The sequence below is a fragment of the Megalopta genalis genome, chromosome 6, assembly GCF_051020955.1.
Source record: "Megalopta genalis isolate 19385.01 chromosome 6, iyMegGena1_principal, whole genome shotgun sequence".
In the NCBI taxonomy this organism is placed as follows: domain Eukaryota; kingdom Metazoa; phylum Arthropoda; class Insecta; order Hymenoptera; family Halictidae; genus Megalopta; species Megalopta genalis.
Genome location: NC_135018.1, coordinates 6,903,316 through 6,923,502, shown reverse-complemented (window position 1 = coordinate 6,923,502; position 20,187 = coordinate 6,903,316). Strand labels below are relative to the sequence as shown.

Below are 20,187 nucleotides of genomic sequence, written 5' to 3'. Positions count from 1 at the left end.
GGAAAAAATTAGAAACCGGACTAGTTTGGTGGTTCTAGTGTTAGGTATAATATTATACTTCAAACATTTTTTATGGTTCTAGAACTCTGCGACGTTTTTTTATCTTTATCATCGTTTCAAATTGTTGTTGCGTCCAGAGACAAGGGCCATAAAAAGGTCCCACCATTGGGGAAACCCTCTCAGGCCCCAACAAGGGTCAAGGCAGACACCCCCCTCCAAGGGGTGATTCGTGCCTTGACCAATAATAAACAATCTACCTCCATCCACGGGTGCTCTTCCACGACTTTCCAGCGTTGGAAGAGCATTCTTCCACCAGCGCTCGCAGAGAGTACAACACAAAAAATAAAATTCTCTAAGACTACTAGAGATCCTTCCACGTCATTAATTTGCCGTAGGAAGCGCGAATCGAGCGTACAATAGTTCGGTCGCGCATGTACGTTAGGCGACTAACCGAACGTACGGACAAAACAATTGTATCCGGTCGATTTTGTAACAAATGCGTAAAAATCGGCGGTCCACCGATAAGTATAACTACGTGTGAAAATACTAATAAGGATTACCCACCAGCTGGGACGATGTGGTAAACGCAAGGTTCAAGTTGGACGCCCTGGTCGTTCGTGCCCCAGCAAAGTAGAGTTCCGTAGTCTAATTCCGTCATCGGCGTGTAAGACGCTGTGGAACGTGTCCGTTCGCTGGTGACATGTGCCTGGGGTATATCCACCGCCTCCATTGTGTTATTAAACCTCCAGGTGAACAACACTTCCGGTGGATTTGCCACAAGCTCGCATGGTATCCGCGCGGTCTCCTGTCGGGCCACGCCGAACACCTTCATTTGTCCTTGGTGACAGACCGGGCTGACTGGAAAAGATACGAACACATTTCTGTCGATTAGCATCCTCGCAGTTCTGCTAGTTCAATTACATTGTTGTAATTGTATTATGTAATTTATGTCAATTTTTTCTCGATATTTATTTCAAAATTTTATGTCAATTACATTATGTAATTTAATTACGTTGTTTTTCAATTACATTGCTATTCAAATGCATTGTATTTCAATTGCAATCTAATTCAACTACATCGTATTTCAATTACATTCTAATTCAACTACATTGTATTTCAATTACAATCTAATCTAACTAGATTGTATTTCAATTACATTCCAATTCAATTATATATTGTATTTGATTCAACTACATTGTATTTCAATTACATTCTAATTCAATTATATTGTATTTTAATTGCACTGTAATTTTCAATTACACAATTCAAACCTTCGGGTTAATTAAATTACTAATTATTTTAATGACACGTGTAATTGGAATACAGTGTAATTCAATTACCAATTATTTTAATCGCGAGTCTAATTGAAATATAATGTAATCCAAATATAATGTAATCGAAGTACAATGTAATTGAAATACAATTTAATTGAAATTCAATATAATTGAAACACAATTCTTCAAATTACAGCACAGAACATAGAACAAGTGAGATATATTTTTACGTGTTTCTTTCGTACATTTCCTCGTCATTCATAGTACGTGACGCTATCTTACGTTCGCGTTTTTTTCGTTTACCTTCGTTTCGCATTCATGCTGGGATCGTGTTTCCACTATTTCCCCAATAATGTGCAGAGAAAATTTCCGGAAAGATGAATCAGTGTGCCAAAGCGTTCCCGACATTCTGCGTCCTGTTTGTCAATACAGACCGTCGAGGCGATCTCATTAAGATCCTGGCAGGGTAATAAATGCCAGCGAACTTGCCTCATAATTCAATCAGCTCTCCCGACGAAGTTACCCACCCAGCTTTCGACGGTGACGTTACAAAGAATACACGAGCGTTTCTGTTCCGAACAATTTCGTCGGCCGAAAATTTCGTAGACTCTTATCAATGTCTTCGTCGCGACGGATGTTAGCATAATCGAGGAAAGTTCTTGTTAGGAATTGCAAAGGCAGCCTCGAGAATGGCCGGCGCTTTGGCATAAGTTCTGGCTTTTCGGGGCCGACTTTGACGAAGAGCGATCGACCCGGGGTATCTGATATTCGTACACGACAAAGGTAACACAATTACGGTGCACTATCCGTGATTAAGCATTAATGATACAATCGATGTGCCCGCGTCATTCCCAAGTCCTTGTCAACCGCAGCATAGGCAGCGTCGGATTTCACGGCGATATAGATAATGCATAATAATATTGGTGTTCGTGTGTGGGTTGCACGTAGTACATAGACGACGCATATGCAGCAAGCTATTGCACTGTGATAGCTGCCTGCGCGAGGTGCTGCATCTTTATCACCGGCATCAACGGCGAATATTCGCGAAATTAACTTCGGAACAGGCACGCCGGAAGTTCTTCGTTACGGCCAGGACGGTCGAAAGAAAGCCATTTCTTGTGCCGGGGCGCGAACAATACAATTCGCCGAATTTAACCCGAGAAAGATAACCTACGTCGCAGAGGCGCCTGCGAAATAAACAACTGACTGCACCGTGGATGACGCAAAGACTGGAAGCACCCACTTTGACAAGGCATGTGCGAAGCAACATTGAAAATATTCTTCCAAAATCTGCTGTACAGGCTTCCACAGATGATGAAGAAGAACCCTCAGCCAAAAAAAGGCGTTATTGCAGTCTTTGCATGTCTAAAAAGAAAAGAATGTCAAAGATGACCTGTGCCAAATGCAAAAAGACAGTTTGTGGTGAACACAAGAAAGACGTTTGTCATGACTGTCTCTAAAAAAATTTTTTATAATATTATAGTTTTTTTTACACTGATTATATTATAGTCTACTAGTTTGTAAGGATAAAACACTATTTTTTGTGATATTTTACGGGATTTGTTCCCATAAACCGAAGACTGTTGATTTTTGTTAATTTTTCATAGAGGTCTAGTGATTTAAGTTTAAAATTACTTAAAATATAAAAAAATATAATATAAATGCATTTTATTTTTACAATAATGCCAAACCTTTAAAATGACTAGATTAACTTAAATAAATATCCATTGTTAGTATAAAATTGACGCCTTAGAAAAGCGTGCGCCTCTGAAGCGTATGGTTATCTTTTACGTACGTTGTCATATGGTTATCTTTCTAGGGTTAACCGAGAAATGTTGAACGCGTGATAAGTAGCTCAGTTTGCTTATGATAAGCGAGGTATGTTTTTAAGACGGCCCATGCAGACACGTTAGTTCTTCTATGAATCTTCATGAATCGTGTGAAAATTTAAACTAATTGTCCGAAACTAGATAGTCAAACAACAACATTTTATAGCATCAACAGTAATTTACAATAGGAACGTAAAAAAGAAACAAACTATTTATACCTGGAATTGTCATTAGAAATTATATTTATTGCGTTTAACAAACGGCAGCTTAGCTTTCTGTTTGGTTGGAATTGAAGGATATCGATTTATAATGCTCGAAGTTAGTTGGAATATTTTGACGTTCATTTGATGTATATGCAAAGTGATGTAATAGCAAATAGATAATGTAAATATACAAATGAATCAAGGGCGATCATCTAGGGCTGACTCATATTTTTATTCTTAACAAACAACAAAACGGTTATACCATAACGTTTATTTACATTTATATTGTTATTATGTTCTTTATATTTATTTAAATATGAAGAATATTATCGATAACCTTGACACAACCTTGACATAATCTTGAATATAACCTTGACATAACCTTCAATATAACCTTGAGTATAACCCTGACATGTCAAGGTTATGACAAGGTTATGTCATGCTTATGTCAAGGTTATGTGGAGGTTATATCAAGGTTATGTCAAGGTCAACATATGAAATTTTTAAGCAAGGTGTATAGTGAAGATTAAGAAAGTACGTAAATGATATTTTAATTTAAATAATTCCGTGTCCGAACACAGTTCAACGAATGATTCGCAAAGCTAATTTAATAAATAATAATCGTGTTAAAGGACGTAAGGGATATGTTTGTTAGAGAAATATGAAGTATATTACCAATAACCTTGACATAACCTTGAATATAACCTTGACATATCAAGGTTATGTCAAGAATATGTCAAGGTTATGTGAAGGATATCGATTTATAATGCTCGAAGTTAGTTGGAATATTTTGACGTTCATTTGATGTATATGCAAATTGATGTAATAGCAAATAGATAATGTAAATATACAAATGAATATCAAGAGCAATCATCTAGGGCTGACTCATATTTTTATTCTTAACAAACAACAAAATGGTTATACTATAACGTTTCAAATTAGTTAGAACATTCTGTCCTCCATTTAACGTATTGATTAACACGTTCCGTGCCACGTGTACCATCGATGGTACACGCTTGCATGTTTACTTAGTGAACTGAACAAATTGTTTACGAGAAATTTAGAACCGAAGAATCAATTTCCACCGCAAGAATGGGCGTTGATAAGTTTTTGTTACGTTGTTATGTGTACGAGAATTAATAATTGCACGTAATACATCAAGTTTTAGTAAAATATCAAAGTGTGAAGATTCGAGTAAAAAAAGCTCGGCACGGAACGTGTTAAAAATAAACAATACAAATGTACGAATATATTGGCAATAGTACATGATGCCTTACAAACAATTCACAGGTTAGCCCACGAAATCATGAATGCCACGAATGTTGAACTTAGAATTGAAAAAATATCACCTCCAAAAATGTCGATGTTCATTCGAATCAATTCATTGAAATTTCCATTCCTTGCAATCGATGAAAACAACCGTGATTTTGCATACAAATCGGCAGCTGACTGCTTCGATTCGACGTCACAGCGATGAATCGGATTCGGTTTACAATATATTTCGCAATTAAATATAATTCGATCGTTATTAAAACTCTTTACGGCAAACAAGGGAAATTACCGGCAAAATGATTCGACGGGCAAAGAGAGTTACCGAATCAATCCTGGGAACAATGCGCTCCGCATGACGATTACGCCAACGTCATCGGTTAATTGTCGAGTAACAACGTTAATAAGTTTCAGTTCGGTAACAACAACGATAGCCGCACGGTCGGTTTCGTATAGCGATCACCAATAACGTTACGATCACCATATTGGTGAACCGACGGCAATCCGCCGAAACCTTTGTGTTACGCGAATTATTCCAGCCCCGTGGAAAATGCAAATCGAGCAGCCTATTACCGACGATTATTACTCGTCGCGATAACAGAATTTTGATCTCGGCCGGCACCCTCGGTCATTTAGGTCAAGACCCCGCGTGAATCGTCCGATAATTATTCGAACGAAGCCGCTTCGTAATCCGGCGGAACCTAACGGCTACAAGCGAATGGAATTCGCAAAACGCTGACGCGTGTCGTGCCCGCAGAATCACACGTGCGGCACATACCGGAAATTGCGGGCGTCCAAGGCACGTGGAGCCGGCGAAATGTCCTTCAAATTTTCCGAATCCTCGGGCCGACATACGGAAATTTTGATCTTGCTATTCGATCCATGCGTTCCTGCTATTCGCGGCATTAAAAGTCCGCCAGAGCCTCTGCGCATTGTGATCTGCCGATGAACAATGGTTGGAGAACGCGATTTTGTTTGTTTTGTACGACAGAAGCATTATATAACTACTAATTAATTAAGCATAATATAACTACTAATTAATTAACCCTGATACAAAAGGTACAAAACTAACTTTTACTTTAAATAATATCATTAAAATCTTTCACAATACATTCTAAAATTATTAAATTTATTCTTAAAACTTAAAATTATGTAATAATCTTTTTTAAAAAAATTAAACTCACATTTACATAATATCGACGAAGATATAAATTATCTTCATCGGTTGCAACAAAGTCAGAGTGAAATAAAGATCTTTTCATTTGTGTTTCTCTGTGTCACGTTAACATATTAGATCAGTTTATACTTTAGAAACGACGATCATTAGTCCCTAAGTGGATTCGAGCAATCGTATTTGAGTAATATTACGAATAAAATTTCATTCGTGAAATATTTCGAACAAAATTGTATTCGAATAATATATATCGAGCACATTCATCGAATAAAATTTGATTCTAATAACATATCGAACGAATTCGTCGATTAAAATTTGATATCGAACAAGTTCTTCGAATAAAATCTTACCCTCCAGTAGATGTGAATAAATTCTTCGAATAAAATTTTATTCGTTATTCGAATAAAATATGCCCAACTCTGCCGGATACTTACGCACGGCGGTGTAGATCCTGGAATAACGGTAACTCGTAAACTGAGATGAATATCATTAGCATACAAAAAGGAATATTCTGATCTCTATTATTTATCTACGATAAATAATAATCGTGTTAAAGGACGTAAGGGATATGTTTGTTAGAAATATGAAGAATATTATCAATAACCTTGACATAACCTTGACATGTCAAGGTCATATCAAGGTTATATCAAGGTCAAATCATGGTTATGTCAAGGTCACATCAAGGTTATGTCAAGGTTATGTCAAGGTCATATCAAGGTTATGTCAAGGTCACATCAAGGTTATGTCAAGGTCGATATACTACACTTTGATCTTAGCCATCACCTTGATATGACCTTGACATAACTTTGATATGACCTTGACATAACCTTCATATGACCTTGATATGACAAGGTTATGTCAAGGTTATTAATAATTTTCTTCATATTTCTCTAACAAACATATCCCTTACGTCCTTTAACACGATTATTATTTATTAAATTAGCTTTGCGAATCATTCGTTGAACTGTGTTCGGACACGGAATTATTTAAATTAAAATATCATTTACGTACTTTCTTAATCTTCACTGTACACCTTGCTTAAAAATTTCATATGTTATACACAAGGTGTCATGCACACTAGAAAATTAAAACGGCCGTCACGGTTAAATTACTTACTATTTCGGGTCCGAAAAGTTAGTAAATATTCTTCAGACGTTCTATAGTAAAGGTGAACAGCGTTTTTCTTAAAAATATCACTGTTACGTAGTAAACAAAAAATCCGGAATGTTCTCGCTTCGTGATTTGTTCAATACTTTGAACGCGGCTCGAGTCCGTCCCGACCATCTGTCAAAGCCTCGTGCTGCGGGCTCTCGAACTTCGCGCCGTCACCTCTCATTGGTCAGTGTTTTCCGTTAATAACTCGTAAACAAAGCCGCAGATTGCATTTTCGCAAAGGAAAAAGTTACTTCAAATGACCTCAGCTACCCCTCATTTTCGGCTGTTAAAATAATTGTGTGGAACACCCTGTATATATATCGTCGAGAGAGAGAGAGAGAGAGAGAGAGAGAGAGAGAGAGAGAGAGAGAGAGAACATCCCGATGTATCCTGACAAAAGATCTCTTGTAGCCATGGGACCGGAAGTCTCTATCGGGGCGGCTCTTCTCGAAATTCAATAACACTCTGTACATAGCGGCAGAAAGTAAGAGAACGTGTATGTACATAGAAAATAGACGTTGTCTAGGGAAGCCGAAGCCAGAACGGAGGACCGGAGAGCGGAGAACAGGGGCTAACCTTTCATTGATTAGATCACTCAGGAAATTCTACGCGATATCCGGCACTCGGGGCTACGCGGACGTCAGAAACTTTTCCACGCGACTCGGACATGATATATATTCACCATCACAGTAAATTCTCAGGAAGCTTGAAATATTTGTAAAAATTTGCGAAACCATAGTAAATTCTCCCTAATTGACGCTCAGCTTAGAAACAAAAATGGACAATCTGGGAAGACGAGGTACGATTATTATTAAATGAACCACAAGGCTTTTTCTTCTCTTCTCAAACAGTCCATTATTTTTTTGTACAATCTGAGCGTTAATTAGGGAGAATTTACTACATATAGCCGTTCTCTGAAGTGAATAGCGAAGTTCTGTTTATCTATATAGACTCGAATCTGCGAGCCGCAATTTGTTTTGTCATTCCAAGTGATAGCAAAATTAAGAATCTGGTGGATTAGTCCCTCTATTCAAGTCGTTCAGTCCAGTTTGAAAAATGTTATACCGTTTTAGAAAGCGTTCACAAATATATTTGTCCCTGACTGCAAGTGCTTATACGCATAAAAACAACAAGTAAGAATAGTAGCTGATATAAGAACTTGCATGTTGATATTTTATAAAGAGTAATTAAAACAATTAGTTTTAATCTTGACACACTATCTGCGAGTCACAGATCGAGCCCTACTTACGCGTCTAGCGGGAGAAGACCAGGGAAGTTCGAAAAAATTCGTTGTTTTTAAAAATATGTAATATTTTCAAAACTAACAATAAGATTTCGATGAAAAGTATACAAGGAGGATGTTTAGGATCCCAAAGCGGTTTCTTTCAAATGTGAAAGAAAATTTATAAAAGTAAATTTTTAGAGAGGTATTAACCCTTTGCGGACGAGAGGCGACTCTCGGTCGCCACGGCGTTTCGCGCGGCAGGACGAATGGCGAGTAAGAGGCGACAGTCGGTGTTTATGTTAGATTTTATTATCTCTAACATTATTCAACGTACTGTTTTATGAGAAAGTCCCTGAAATGGTGGCGCAAATTATTTTTCTGCGGACTGGAAATTTGTTTAATCGATTCGTACATTCTCTACAAACATGTAAAAAGGCAGAGAAACGAACAGCCAGTTACACATTTGAACTTCCGCAAAATTTTAATCAACAAATTGCGAGGAGATTTTCGTCAACCGCGAGATAGATCTTCAAGTTCGACGGCCAACTCTGACGAAATTCGTCTAAACGGAAAACTGCATGTAATTGTTACTGGCACGAAGAAAGATTGCAAAGTTTGTTCCAGTCGAAACAAACCAGAGGGAAGACATGGGACGACCTATTTCTATGATACATGTCCAGACAAACCAAGAATGCATCTTGGTCAATGTTTTATAAACTATCACACCGAACGAAACTACAAATCATAATTTTTGTAAAATTATATTCATAAAAGTGTGAATATAGATAAACTAACGAAATATAACGTTTTTGTAAGATAATTTATATGTAAGATCACTTTATTGTACCATATAAGACACTCGACATATTTGCAAAAATCACCTCGTCCTGCTACCTGACTCTGCCGAAAAAGTCGTCGTCTGCTAAGGGTTAATACCTTTCTCGACGATAGTGTGTTAATTTCATATTTTTGCATTTATAACGCTGTATCTAATCAAAGAGTTCAAATGGGGTTGTTAATATTTTGTTCGAATATGAAAGTTGAAAAATTGAATTTGGGCACAAATTATTGTTTTCCAGACCATGGTGTGCCGCGTAAATCCTTCTTGTCACTTATTCCACCCCTGCGCTGGATCCGTCACTGTTATTCACCCCCATTCTCTCTCTCCCTCCCTCTCTCTCTCTCTCTCTCTCTCTCTCTCTCTCTTTCTCTCGTAAAATCGCGGATGCCTTGGGGATTATTGCGCCTTTATTTGCCACCGTGAACGGTCGATTGACGTGAATATCGCGCGTCTCGTCGATCGTTCCGTTCTATTTAATTTTGACGCGCGCGCCCCTGAGATCTCCGCTCGCTGCCGCGCGACCGTTTTCGTCGGCTGCAGCGCGAGCGACGCTTATTGACAGCCCCCGGGGGGCTGCTCGCAGTTTCTTGGTTGTTCTCGGTTTTTAAATATCGAACGACACCCTACGGCGACCAAGAATTCGGGCCCCGTGTCTGCGAAATGTTTCGTTGCCGGCTCGTATCTCCTCGGCGCAAAGAAATCGATTTTCTTTGACATTTCCTCGAAGAATGTAGGTTCGAAAATGTTCGAAAATTAACAGATCGACTGCCAAGACTACTTTGGACAATTCTGTTCTCGACGTCAACATTCCTTCATTTTTTAAGAAATAGATAACAATGAGTAAAAGATCATAATAAGTACATAATAATACAATGAATTCTCCCTAATCGACCCTGAGCTTGTACACACAAAAAAGGGACAATTTGGAAAGAGGAGATACGATTATACGAGCCTTGCGGCTTGTTTTTATAGTTACCGATTGTCAACAACTATAAAAACGAGCCGCGATGCTCGAATAATCGTATCGCATCTTCCCAAATTGTCCATTTCGATTTCCAAGCTCAGCATCGATTAGGGAGAATTTACTGTAATCGGTAAAAAGTAATAAGTAAATAATAATAATAAGCGAGAATAATAGTGACAAGTAAAAAATAACAGTAAGAGATGTTTCGTAATTTTAATGTTATACGTCACGAACGTACAATGATCTCTCAAGGTCTACTTAACCAATTGCCTTTCTGTAATTGAGTTTGCACGTTCGATGTACTTATGCGTTCGGCAGCTCGTTGGACTTTATTTTCATCATGCTATCCAGTTGGAAAGTTTCCGCACAGGTATATCAAGATGGCCGTCGAGGATTCGGCGTGGTCGCAGGCTGTACATCCGGGATTTTTATCCGAGGATCGTGCTGGTTCGCCGGACGTATTACCGTTACGAAACATCCGCGAACTCTGCCGCGTCGCATCGACCACGCCGGAAGTCACTATCGATTGCTCCCTCCACCGACAATAACGAATTAATGTCTGTCCATTAAGCATTAATGACGCATCGCCTATGGCCACGCTACGTGCCAAGTGTCTCTGCTAACTATCGGCAGCGATTTATGTTGCCCGAATGCATAATTCAGTCGTCACTGGCACAATATTATTACAAAGGGAAACTGTGCACGAAATGGCCGGCGGAACGAGTCCCGTGACCCAAAGCGACGCCTACCTACAAAGTTTTCGTGAAAATCACTCTTTTTTCAAACGGAATCACTTTCTTTTCAAATTACACCGAATCGCTAGAATTTCGGCGAGATTTCAGAAGAACTGGAACAATTCATTCGAGTGGCAAGAAGAAATATAAAACTCACGTTTTTTTCAAGTTATATAAGTTATAATAATTATAATATAATAATAATATAAGTTATTATTAATATTATTATATTATAATTATAATATTATAATTATAATAATATAAGTTATAATAATTATATCTGTATTGGCTGAAGTGAATCTTTCACATTTATGTCCGAAGGAAAAACAAGCTTTAGACAATATGTCCACCATATTGTTGCAAGAATTCTCCAATATGCATGTATAAATCATATTACGAACTAAAAAAATTAATAAGTTAAGAAACCTGAGAGTTTTGTATTTCTTCTTTTTTCTTCTGTATAGATTTCGTACAACCTAAAAAATTGGTGAGAAAAATAGCTGACAGCGCAAACAAGATCCTAACGTACGTGAGGTTTGGACAAAAAGTACGCGAGAATGAAATATAGAGAATCATTAAGAAAATCATTAAGAGAAACATTTTTGACGAATATTGATTATAAAGGATTTGAGGCAAATGTTTTCGTAAAATATTAATTGTAAAGAATTCAAGGGAAATGTTCTCGTCGGACATTAATTACAAAGAGTTTCAGATAAATGTTTTCATGAGACACTTTTTTACAAACATGTTTTAGACAAACGTTCTCGTAGAATATTAATTATAAAGAATTTGTATATTTATTTGCATATATATTTTTTATACACATTTCTCTAAATTACCAGCTCAGCGATTTTCCTTCAGAAATTCTTCCCGTAGTTCTTATTCTACCTTTATCGAGGATGTCTCGTTAAATTATGTACTCGGTGATCAGTAAAATAATCGTCGGGAAAGAAACGGGACAATTAACTTGTTCCGTGTCCAAGAACAAGCTGGAGTTTATCGATTTTCCGAGGCCGGTTTTCCGATTCCGGATGTTCTTCTCCCTGTTCGAATCGAATAGCATGAATATTCCGTCTCCGTTCAGGTAAGGTTAGGCTTTATAATTGTAGAAGGAAAATGTTCGGCAAGAATATAGAACAACGCATTACTATTAAACTTCTAACTACATCTGACAAAATGGTTCTGTGTATTCTGGATTAACTGAAATGAGGGACAATGTTCCAAAGTTTTATTGGCCGAAGGATTATGTTTGATCATGCGACGGTCCCACGAAGGACCACTAAACCACCTCATTACTGTGTGCACGAATGTGCGACGCAGAATGCGGCACGGAACTCGATAATGGAACTATTAAGATTAAGAATGTCTCATAATCATTGTATAATATTCCACAATATTCTACAATGTAATAATTATTGTATAATATTGCACAATATTTTATAATGTAATTACTGTATAATATTGTATAATGTAATCATTGTATAAGATGGTATAATATTCAACAATGCAATCATTGTATAATATTCCACAATATTCTACAATGTAATAATTATTGTATAATATTGTACAATATTTTATAATGTAATTACTGTATAATATTGTATAATATTGTATAATGTAATCATTGTATAAGATGGTATAATATACAACAATGCAATCATTGTATAATATTCCACAATATTCTACAATGTAATAATTATTGTATAATATTGCACAATATTTTATAATGTAATTACTGTATAATATTGTATAATATTCTATAATGTAATCATTGTATAAGATTGTATAATATTCAACAATGCAATCATTGTATAATATTCCACAATATTCTACAATGTAATAATTATTGTATAATATTGCACAATATTTTATAATGTAATTACTGTATAATATTGTATAATATTGTATAATGTAATCATTGTATAAGATGGTATAATATTCAACAATGCAATCATTGTATAATATTCCACAATATTCTACAATGTAATAATTATTGTATAATATTGTACAATATTTTATAATGTAATTACTGTATAATATTGTATAATGTAATCATTGTATAAGATGGTATAATATTCAACAATACAATCATTGTATAATATTCCACAATATTCTACAATGTAATAATTATTGTATAATATTGCACAATATATTATAATGTAATTACTGTATAATATTGTATAATATTCTATAATGTAATCATTGTATAAGATTGTATAATATTCAACAATGCAATCATTGTATTAAATTGTATGACATGCTTTTAATGTAAAAGATGCAGCAAAAATGAGCGAAACTAATTAAACAGGTTCAATGAAAGTGCGCTAGATAAGCGTTTGGAAATCTAGTTGCCCAGAAAGTCGTCCGGATGGTTGTTGCAATTAGATTTCTAGTTAAAGTATCTCTGTCTGCGCAAGATAACAATTGTCAATCAAACGTTTCCTGAAAGTTTGCCAGGCCAGGTTGATCCATCGCCGGGAAACAATAATTTATCAGTAAATTATGCATACGCTGATATCGAACGCATTACGGCTGTTCCTGACTTGAGATGATGCATGAACATTGATACACCGGCAGCTGCTAATCAGTTACATTAATTAATTATTAATGGAGGCTGCTCGACAAGCGTTTCGCCCGTAAGATAACTTATCGATCGAACGTTTAAACGAGAGCCCTTAGCTGCCCGCTTTCTTTGACGATGTTAATGGAACTTCGATATTCTGCTTATCTTTCACCGGGAAAATAATTGATGATCATTTTGGCTTCGTTCATTCAACATTGAACGAATTCTGGCGAACTTCGCGCTCCGTTCATTAAATAGACAATTTATCTACGCTATGGTTACCCGGCTGGAGGCGATGAGGAGATTCGAGAGACAACAAAATTTCTGTTTTTCGTGATTTCGTTCTCGCTGTCTTCTAGGCGACGCAATTATACGTTTGGGAACGTTCGGAAATTTTTGCAACGATGGCAACGGAATCGAAATAACAAATATATTTAATTCTTTACGAGAAAGGACCAACAGTACGAGCACAGAAAATAACTTTACTAGCAACGCTATCCTAAGAGAAATCTTTACTGTACTTAGGCGATGAGTAACGCGAGAGTCAAGTAATACGATAGGATCAGACTGCCAGGTCACGGCAGGCAATTCCCGGCAATTAGCCCGAAGAAGAGCAAAGGTTCTATCGCGGAGGACATCTAGACTACCTGCAGATACAGTGGGAGCCTCAGTGTAATTGTCGCAGGAAAGTACAAATGACAAACGCGTGAGTCACTTCGCGCACCAAATGGGTATGCAGGCTGCAACTATCCCCATCATTTCCTTCAGAGTCAAGAAACTTGAAAGATTCCAACCTTAAACGTTCGCTTCTAACGAGGTCACTTAAATTGTCAAAGAAAGGTTTATTACGTGAAACATTCCTTGCGCGAGATGTCGCGTTCCTTCTTTTAATAATCTTGACAAGTAAAAGATAGTACGTCAATATTCTTGAATTCATTTAATCTTCCCATTTTAAATTTCACTTGCCCATTTTTGTCATAGATGCGCCGCGGAACTTTATGCATTTATAACAAAAATGAGTCGATGAATTGCAAAATAGTAAAAACATTGAAACGATTTGAAAATATTATTGTACTACCGTGAACTTATTAACATGGTTTAGGAGAAAAATAAATCTCTACGTAGGTCCTGCATCTTTTGCAATCGATAAAGACAATTAGATCGTTATCGTTGTCTGAACAATCAAGAGGCTCGAAACAACTTCAACACTAATTTCCAACAACACAAACTTCTTGAGGATTTACGGAAAGACTGTTCAAAAGAATTTCTGAAGGCGAAGTTCTAAATGTTGTACCGACACGTCACTTAGCCACGACCCGAGAAAACTCATTCAATATCGTAGAAACATAAATAACTGACATCAGAATCTCCTCCTTCAAGAACAAAATTCTAAATGATCCACAGACATACAACTCGCAAAGTCATTATTCGCAGAAACTGATTCCATATCCTAGGAACATAACCGTATCACACGAACATAGGCGCTAATCTGTCAAGAACGGTGAAAGTTCGTCAACTTCGGATACGTATAACTTTTGGAAAAATGAGTTCCGAACATTAAAACCTGCATTTTTAGCGTCTCTTCGCCATTATCTACGGCATCATACCATAAAAGTTTGACAAATTTTGGTCCCCTAAGGTAAAGTTTCACGCAAGGAACACCATAATCTCCTCCTTCGCGAACGAAATTCTAACTAATCTACAGAGATTACCTAAATATATGCCAAGAACAAAAGTGTCAGAAATAAAATAGAGCAAAATAATGCCCAAAGCACACAGCTTATTCGCCATCCGTAAACGCAGCGATAACCCTCTATGGGCCGAATTTTTTTCTTGAATATACAAAAATTTACGCAACGGAAAATCTATTATTATAAACCTATATATGCTAATTAAAAAAATATTTAACAGTTTGAACAACTTTATTATAATTAATTCGATTTGTAACTTTGAAGTAACGACGGCTAACAATGTTTCCACTTCGGTGCATAAATGCTTAAGCGTGAAGTTCCATAAAACAGTTTGAATTTGGTGTTAAACATCGATGTACGTTGCATTTGGAACTGGTTGCCAAATAGTTTTTTGTGGTCCTGAATTTTCCTCGTCCGACGATAATTCGGTACTAAATTCATCGTCGCTGTCAATAATATTTATGCGTCGTATGGTAAATGCTACCGGATGATCTTCATCGGACTCAGAATCTAATAAAGAATCTTCGGATCTATTACCGCTGATGTGTCTAATTCTAATTCCTCTTTTATTTTTATATGATTTTGTATACATATTTCGGGTATTCGATACATAAATTTGAAAATAGAAGAAAGCACAACTATTATCCTAAATACACTCGAATCTACCACGATATCCCAATGTAACCAGAAAGTTACAAAACTGTATCATATACAAATAGTAACAAAATGATTATTGAAATGCGAATAAATAAATTGTTCTCGATATACGAACCCAGAGCTATTGTATACGCTTTCTTTTATTTAGTAAACACCGACAAAAGCACAAATAATCTCAATTGCACAATATGGTCTCTTTGGTTTCTATCTGCAGACAAGTTGCAAGGTATTTATTTTGACATTTCAAGTTGATGATGCTGCCAACCGTCGTCAATATTGTTATCGGCTTTTTCAGAGGCATTATATAATTAATACGCATACATCATCTAGTGAAAAAAGCTAAAACTATTAGGTAAAATATGGATATATTAGCTTGTGACTTGAAAGTCACACGGGCCCATAGATGGTTAAATGAATCCGACTAACGGCAGCGGTTCTAAAGAGCAAGTTCCGAGAGCTAGCCAAAGGTTAACACGGCAGAATAGTGAATAAACAAAACTTTGCCAGCTTTCGTATCTGGGTAAAAGGTTGCCGTTCGGTAATTAGTTCGAAGAAGAGAGAAGGGTCTATTACCGGGGACATGGGAATGTAACAGTCCGGAGATAGGCGGCGCTCTAAGTTTAATCGACGCACAAAAGGTACAAACTGCACGGAAAGTACATACGTGCGCGGAATTCGAGGTTCCCGGCGAAAGAAAGACAGACGGGGTCAGCTGTGCAGTTGGCCAGAGGGAGAAATGCGACGAGGCGCATACGCGAACACGGTTGCAGGTGAACTAGCGTGTACAGGTCGCAACCGAGCCGGGGATCATTGAATTCAGCCGCGGCCGTATTTTCCCGGAGTGTCGACGATTACCATAATACATCCCATTTTCTCAGCCAGCACACGCGGAAATTCTTTTACCGGCCTCGGATCGCTGATTGCGCGAAAGAAATTTCTGAGCGATCTCCCACCGCGTCTCGTCTCGTCTCGTCTCGTCTCGCCTCACCCTCGCCTCGCCGAGTCGTAACGCCAATCGAGGAGTTAATGAGCCAGCACGATCATCACCGGCGAAGAATCGAACCAATCGGCACGCGGAGTTTGCCGTCGCGACGATTGCCACTCGAGAGTACAACATCTCGGAATAATTATCGCGACGGCGACGGGGAACGTCGAGAATTTCTACGGCCGCGAATTAGGTCGAAGCCACTCGCCTACCAATCGATGGTTTGCTTTTATTTTTCGCGTCGAGCGTTTCGATCCCGTTGTCTTTTACAGTCGTTTGTTTGGCTGCGGCAATGAGCTCTCTGCGCTGGATCGCGTATGTTGGCTCACGTTTGCGCGATGTCGAGCATTGTTTCAGGCCACACGTGCTTTCATCGTTTTTTCCGTTTTTTTTTTTTTTTTTTTTTTTTTAAGGAGAGGAGCTATGAAGTGCGCACGTCAAATTTGGGGAAAATTGATTATTATTCTAGATGGTGTTTTGTGGTTTCGTGCGTTTTTTTTTTTTTGAAGCTTTGCCATTTGGATTTTGACTGTCAATCAATTTTGCAGCTTCCGTTGTATATTTTTGTATCGAGGAATAGATTTTGTATGCCGAATTGTGCACGTTATTTTAACCTGCATTGTAATCATTGTACAATATTATTGCTCTAACATTCTGTAATGTAATCGTTGTACGATATTATATAATATTCTACAATATAATTATTGTATAATATTGTACAATATTCCATAATGTAATCGTTGTTTAATAAAAACGTAAAATATGCAGCAAAATTAATGAAATTAACTATAAATAGGTTCAATGAAAGTACAATACACAAGCCAGTAAAAATATACTTGTCGTTTGGTTTTTGACTCTTAATAAATTTTGCGGTTCCCGTTGTATATTTTTCTATCGAGGAACAGATTTTGTTATTATGATATGTTTGTTATTGTTACACACGTTATGTTAAATTTTTGGTAAAAGTGTTTCAAAGTGGATCTTTGTTAAATTAAGTTAAGGCACAGTAACTCGCTCAAGAACAGTGAAATACAGTCGGTTAAATATTTCGTGATGATCATATATTTCACTCGTGAACAAAATTACTACTTATATAAAAGACATCAGCATAGTAATTGAAATATTTTAAGAAGGTAAAAAGTGTTCAATTCGTCGAAGACTCCGTGCTCTGATCGGCACGGTAATTGATACACTTATCCTAGAAAGGTATTCATGAAATTCCGTGTAATTTGGCACAAAGAGGCCACTTATTCGCGAGTAAACTGCGCGTACAGGCGCTGGAGAGAATTTTTCGGCGTGAGAAGTTGCTTCGCTCGTAAATAACGTTGTACTCGGCGGAATTTTTTTGCCGGTCGCGGAACACGATTACAGGGAAATCGAACGACGACTGAGTACACGATCTCGGGCTTTCTCCGATCCGCGGGCACGACATCGATCCGGCCCGGGTGTCTAAAAGTGTTAGGGGACGTGATCGTGTTAGACATCGCGGCGCAATGCGGCTCCGTGAATTTTTAAGGGCCGTCACATTCCGCAGCCTGCGTGGCACGACTCGGTTATTGACAGACCGCCATTGGTACGCGGGAAACCTTTTCCGATCATCGCAACACTGATTCCCTTTTTCCCTTTTCTCCCTTTTTGTAACCCTCCCCACCGTTTCGAAGCCGTCGCCCCCGAGACTGACTTCGTTCCACTTCGAAGGGGCTCGCGCGTTTTGATGAGCGAACGCGAAAGGAGAGAGAATGCGAGCCGCCGAGAAATTTTTATTGACTTTGCCGGCGAGTCCGATCGGGCGACGACCTATTCTACTTCCGACGGCGAGCACTTCGCTTCTGAAGATCCGACCGAGACGAAACGCCGGCTATAATAAAGAGGAACGTGTAGACGGCTTTTCTACGATCATTACCTCAGCCATTTGCAATTTTTATTAGCACTCCGGATGAGTCTTTTTATTCCAATCAGTCTAAATTAACCCCTTAATGCACAATTTAAAAAAAAAAAACCGACCAAAAAAAATCAATTTTTTTTATCTAAGAAAATACATATTTGGACCTTAATTTCAATAAATATGTAAAAAAAATGCAAAAATTACTAAAAATTCAATAAAAATAGTGGATAAATAATTATAGTGAATATTGAATCGCATTGCAGATCGAATTTTGTACCCATCGTACTGTTTTTCAATTACCAGTTACTATTTTGAAGGGGAAGGAGGAGACGAAAAAAAAACTGAAAAATATTTAATTTTACCTAAATTTGCAATAATATAATAATAATATTTATTAGCTGAAAAATATATAATAAACTAAAACTATTCAAAATTTTCTTTTGTATGGTAAATTTCAAAACAAGGTGCAGCACATAGCCCAACATTCCTTATTTCAACATTAGAAAACATACCTTTTATACACTAAAAATCCAATTTACTCTCTATAAAAATACATCATAAAACAAAAACGTTTTTATATGTTGACACTAATAATATTTGTAAAAAATAAGAAACAATTGTCTTTGAAGAAATTCACTTTGATAACGTCTACTTAACTTCACGACTTGCTCACGAATAATACACTAAATGTTCATAAGTGCCATCCTAAAAGTGCATATTTTATTCCTGAATAAGCAAAAAATAGAAAGAGATCGGAGATAACTGGAGAATAATAAATAAATTAGTCATAACAAAACTCACAAAAGTGCCAACGCTAATTAGATACGCAATAATGGATATAGATAGATAGAAACAATTACCAGGTCAGAGATGCTTATAAGTGTCACCCTAAAAGGCCATATTTTATAATCCCAAATAAACAAACTTGACAGCTTACAATACAGAATTACACTATGAATATCAATAAATTGAATGTTTAACTTGGTTTTTATTAAGTTATTTTTACTGCCCGGATATATTCGAATCTGAACATTTTAGCGACATAAGTTGCGACGCCGACCGTATATATACGGGTCTGCACATTTTGGCCGGTTTTGCACGCCCGTGTTAATACGTTTCTGCGCGTTAAGGGGTTAATTTGGTTCATCACAGAGTTCGTTTCGAAATTGTTTCAATTTTTTAAAAACAATTTAATCACAGAGGATAAGAACGCGAAGTGGATAAATATATCTTCTAAAATGGTTTATTGAGACACTCGAAATTGTACGAATTTTTTTTAATTAACCTGAGTGGTTTCGGGATTGTTTTCATTCATACAATAATTTGATCGCGGAGGCTAATAAAGTTGAGCATGCAACGATACCTTCTACGATAGTTTATTGTCATATTTGCAGTTGTTGGATTTTTCGTAATTAGGTTAGTTGGTTCCAAAATTCTTTTACTAACAATGGGTTATTCTGATGATTTATTAAGATCAATTTTAGTCGAGGCTCTCTGTATTCATTACATTGTTTAAAATAATTTTAATACTGAGAATAGCAACACGAAGCATGAAGGAAGGAGATATATCCGTTTCAATTTTTATATTCATATGGAATTGCAGGAGCTTTCCTCAGAGCCTGGCTGGTTTCGAACTTGTTCTACTAACTCCGAAAAGTAAAATCTGTTCTCGTTGAGACTCAATTTAATTTCATAAATAATTTAAAATAGTACTCGATGATGTTGCAAATAATAAAAT

General features: G+C 37.0%; 1 protein-coding gene across 5 annotated transcripts in view; it reads right to left on the bottom strand.

Moving 5' to 3' along the window:
- Positions 1-20,187, bottom strand: part of LOC117225885 (protein turtle homolog B) — a 763,215-nt gene that overhangs the window by 58,430 nt on the left and 684,598 nt on the right. For all 5 annotated transcript variants that reach the window (XM_076523091.1, XM_076523090.1, XM_076523093.1 and 2 more), the window contains one exon: positions 565-858. In XM_076523091.1, coding sequence (XP_076379206.1) covers positions 565-858 — 294 coding nt within the window. The remainder of the gene's footprint in view (positions 1-564; positions 859-20,187) is intronic.